The sequence below is a fragment of the Sinocyclocheilus anshuiensis genome, unplaced genomic scaffold, assembly GCF_001515605.1.
Source record: "Sinocyclocheilus anshuiensis isolate Anshui unplaced genomic scaffold, SAMN03320099.WGS_v1.1 C33101679, whole genome shotgun sequence".
NCBI classification, from domain to species: Eukaryota; Metazoa; Chordata; class Actinopteri; order Cypriniformes; family Cyprinidae; genus Sinocyclocheilus; species Sinocyclocheilus anshuiensis.
This window is the reverse complement of record NW_015621737.1, coordinates 1-2528: the sequence shown is the minus strand read 5'-3', so window position 1 is coordinate 2528 and position 2528 is coordinate 1. Positions and strand designations below refer to the sequence as shown.

General features: G+C 37.8%; 1 protein-coding gene across 1 annotated transcript; it reads left to right on the top strand.

Moving 5' to 3' along the window:
- Positions 1-586: 586 nt before the first annotated feature.
- On the top strand, positions 587-2214 carry LOC107683264 (uncharacterized; the record flags this gene model as incomplete). The annotated part of the gene is made up of 1 exon (XM_016479324.1): positions 587-2214. A coding segment is annotated over one exon (672 nt), but the record flags the coding sequence as incomplete, so codon positions are not given.
- Between the last annotated feature and the right edge of the window lie 314 nt (positions 2215-2528).

Here is a 2528-nt window from a genome sequence, read left to right as displayed (position 1 = left end):
AATAATAATTTTAAATTTACAGTAGTAATGTTTATGGCTCTCATCATTTCTTCAATTTCAAACATCACATCTTTTATTTTCAACTTAAACTTTATTTATATAGCGCCATTGAAAATAAAAATGGTTGACTAATGTGGTGTACAATAAGTCCAAAGATAGTCAATAAATAATGTCATATTCAGAATAACAGATTTCAGACCTAAAACAAGACCAACAACTACTCAGTAAATCTGCTATGAATAAAAGCCAGAGAGAATAGGTATGTCTTGAGCTTTACTTTATAAAATCATATAAAAAGTAATTTTGGAAGAAAACGTTTTTTATATACGTCCAGTTTATAAGCACGTCACAAGTTGAGAAGATAGTTGACGCATGTTGCATTTCCAAATGCATGTTATAAGCAACCCAAGTTGCTGCGAACAGAACTGCTTTGAGACACTGAGACCACAAATTATGAGCCGCTCGCATGTAAATGAAAGTGCTTCAACAGAAACTCGCGGCTACTATTTATTTAACTGAATCAAACCATTTGCGATCTAATAATCACACTAAGCCATGTTGCGATCTTCAGTTTTATTTCCGTTAATCATGCAGTGCTATCTCTAACCCTTTGCTGTGTTCTTTACCTTCCCTGCAGGTTACCTGTTTATTTGGTCTCCTGTACTTGACTAGCGTAGCCGGTCTCATCGCTTCTTCCGCCGTCATCATCCACCAGCTCGGCCGACTTCCCAATACCAGCCGCACTTACTTGGACCCGATGAAGCACACATCCATTCAGACACCAGCACTTCTCCCCGAGCTCTTGCCGGACACACCACGCCCAACCTCAAACCTCCACTGCTGCGTCCTGACCAATGACAGCTTGAAGCCGCGGCCCACCGCTGTGCCAGATCAGCCCGGTTCTACCTCTTCTTCCTATCAGAATATGGTGCCTTGTCTCTGGGGCTCCATCATCTCTGCTCTTTCCTACTCAAACCCCTCGTCGGACATCCAGACACAAGACTGTTTGGTGTCCGAAGTGATCTGTCACAGTCACATGAGCGGTTTCCCTCAATGTGCAATAGCTCGCAATGGCTCGGCGCCTCTTTCCTCTCTATGGTATGCTCGTCTCACAGCACTTTGGCTTGGGTTTGCTCCATTTAGTGAAAGCCTAATATTTTCAGACCCCCATCTTAGCTCCATGCCACCTTTTCAAAGATGTTGCCCAGAGACGACTTTGCCATTTGGGAAATCGCCATCTCTTCTCATGCCCGGCTAGATGAGTCTTAAAGTAAAATAAAACCAGCAAAGTTTACATATGCAGTCAGCTCTCTCGGTTTTCTTTAATGTTGCATACGAACCAGCTAGATGGCTTGGTTATAACCGGGTTGTGGTGGGATATCAGTATGTTGGGGAGAAGGTTGTAAAGAGGTTTTTTACAGAAGTGGCATATGCTGATTGACAGTTTGAATTTTGATGTGTGATGCAGTGTGCGCTAATGCAGTATGAACGAACAGGCTTTCTTTTCTTTCGCTTTCCGGATGGGTTAGTTTGGTTGGTTTTAGATGTTCTGTGAAACCTCCAAAGCATCCAAGCAAAAATAATGGCAAGTGGTTACGTAAGTTAACAAAAGGCTCTGCTGTTATGCGCGGAAGTGCGTGTTCTTGTTTTGAATAGTTCGCATGGTTTTGCGCAACATGCCAATGTCCTGAGGAGGACTGTTTTGTTTTGAAGTTCCTTCCTGTGAAAGCCTTTATTTTCAAGTTGGGAAATAGTTTGAATTTAAGCCTGGTTTTGTTCATTTTGGTTCAGAAAGGAAGGGTAGGAGAAAAACAGAAAGGGATCAGTTTTACAATGTCGTTTATACAATTTATTTAGATTGTAATGGTCAGATAGTTGATGCCATACCTCGTCCACAAAGTGTTCATCGTAGATTGCTTTAGTTTGTAGTAACAATCCTCGATATTTAGATATCCTCAAGCAGTAAAATATTGCAGAACAGGCTAATTGAATAGATTTGGGTTCATTACTTGACTTTGTTAATGAGTTTAATTTTGGCTTTATTTTATGTTCTTTAAACATAATGTAATTAAGCAAATGGTATTAATATTATTAAGACTTGGACATAAAAGTACCCTTTAATACCTGATTTAAAGATCTCTTACATATCCACCATTATTTCTTAATGGCTTCCAAAGTCTGTTAACAATTTTTTTTTTCTGTCCCAATTTTGTACACTTTGTATAGAAATAATAAAAGAACATACAGCTGCAACAATGAAAAGAATAAAAACATTAATCTCAGTCTTTTGTATCTTTCTTAATATTGATGGTTTTTATAGTATGATGAAATATCAATATTTTAAGCATGCAGATTGTATATTGCCTTAAAGTTATTTTATTGTGACTGATATGTTGTTACAGTTTTGTTAATATTTTGAATTTTATTAAGTTTAACTTCAGTAATTTTCACATTTTTCTATGTATGTTTTCTTAATTTTTACTTTGGTTACACTTTATTTTAAGGTGTCCTTGTTACTGTGTAATTAT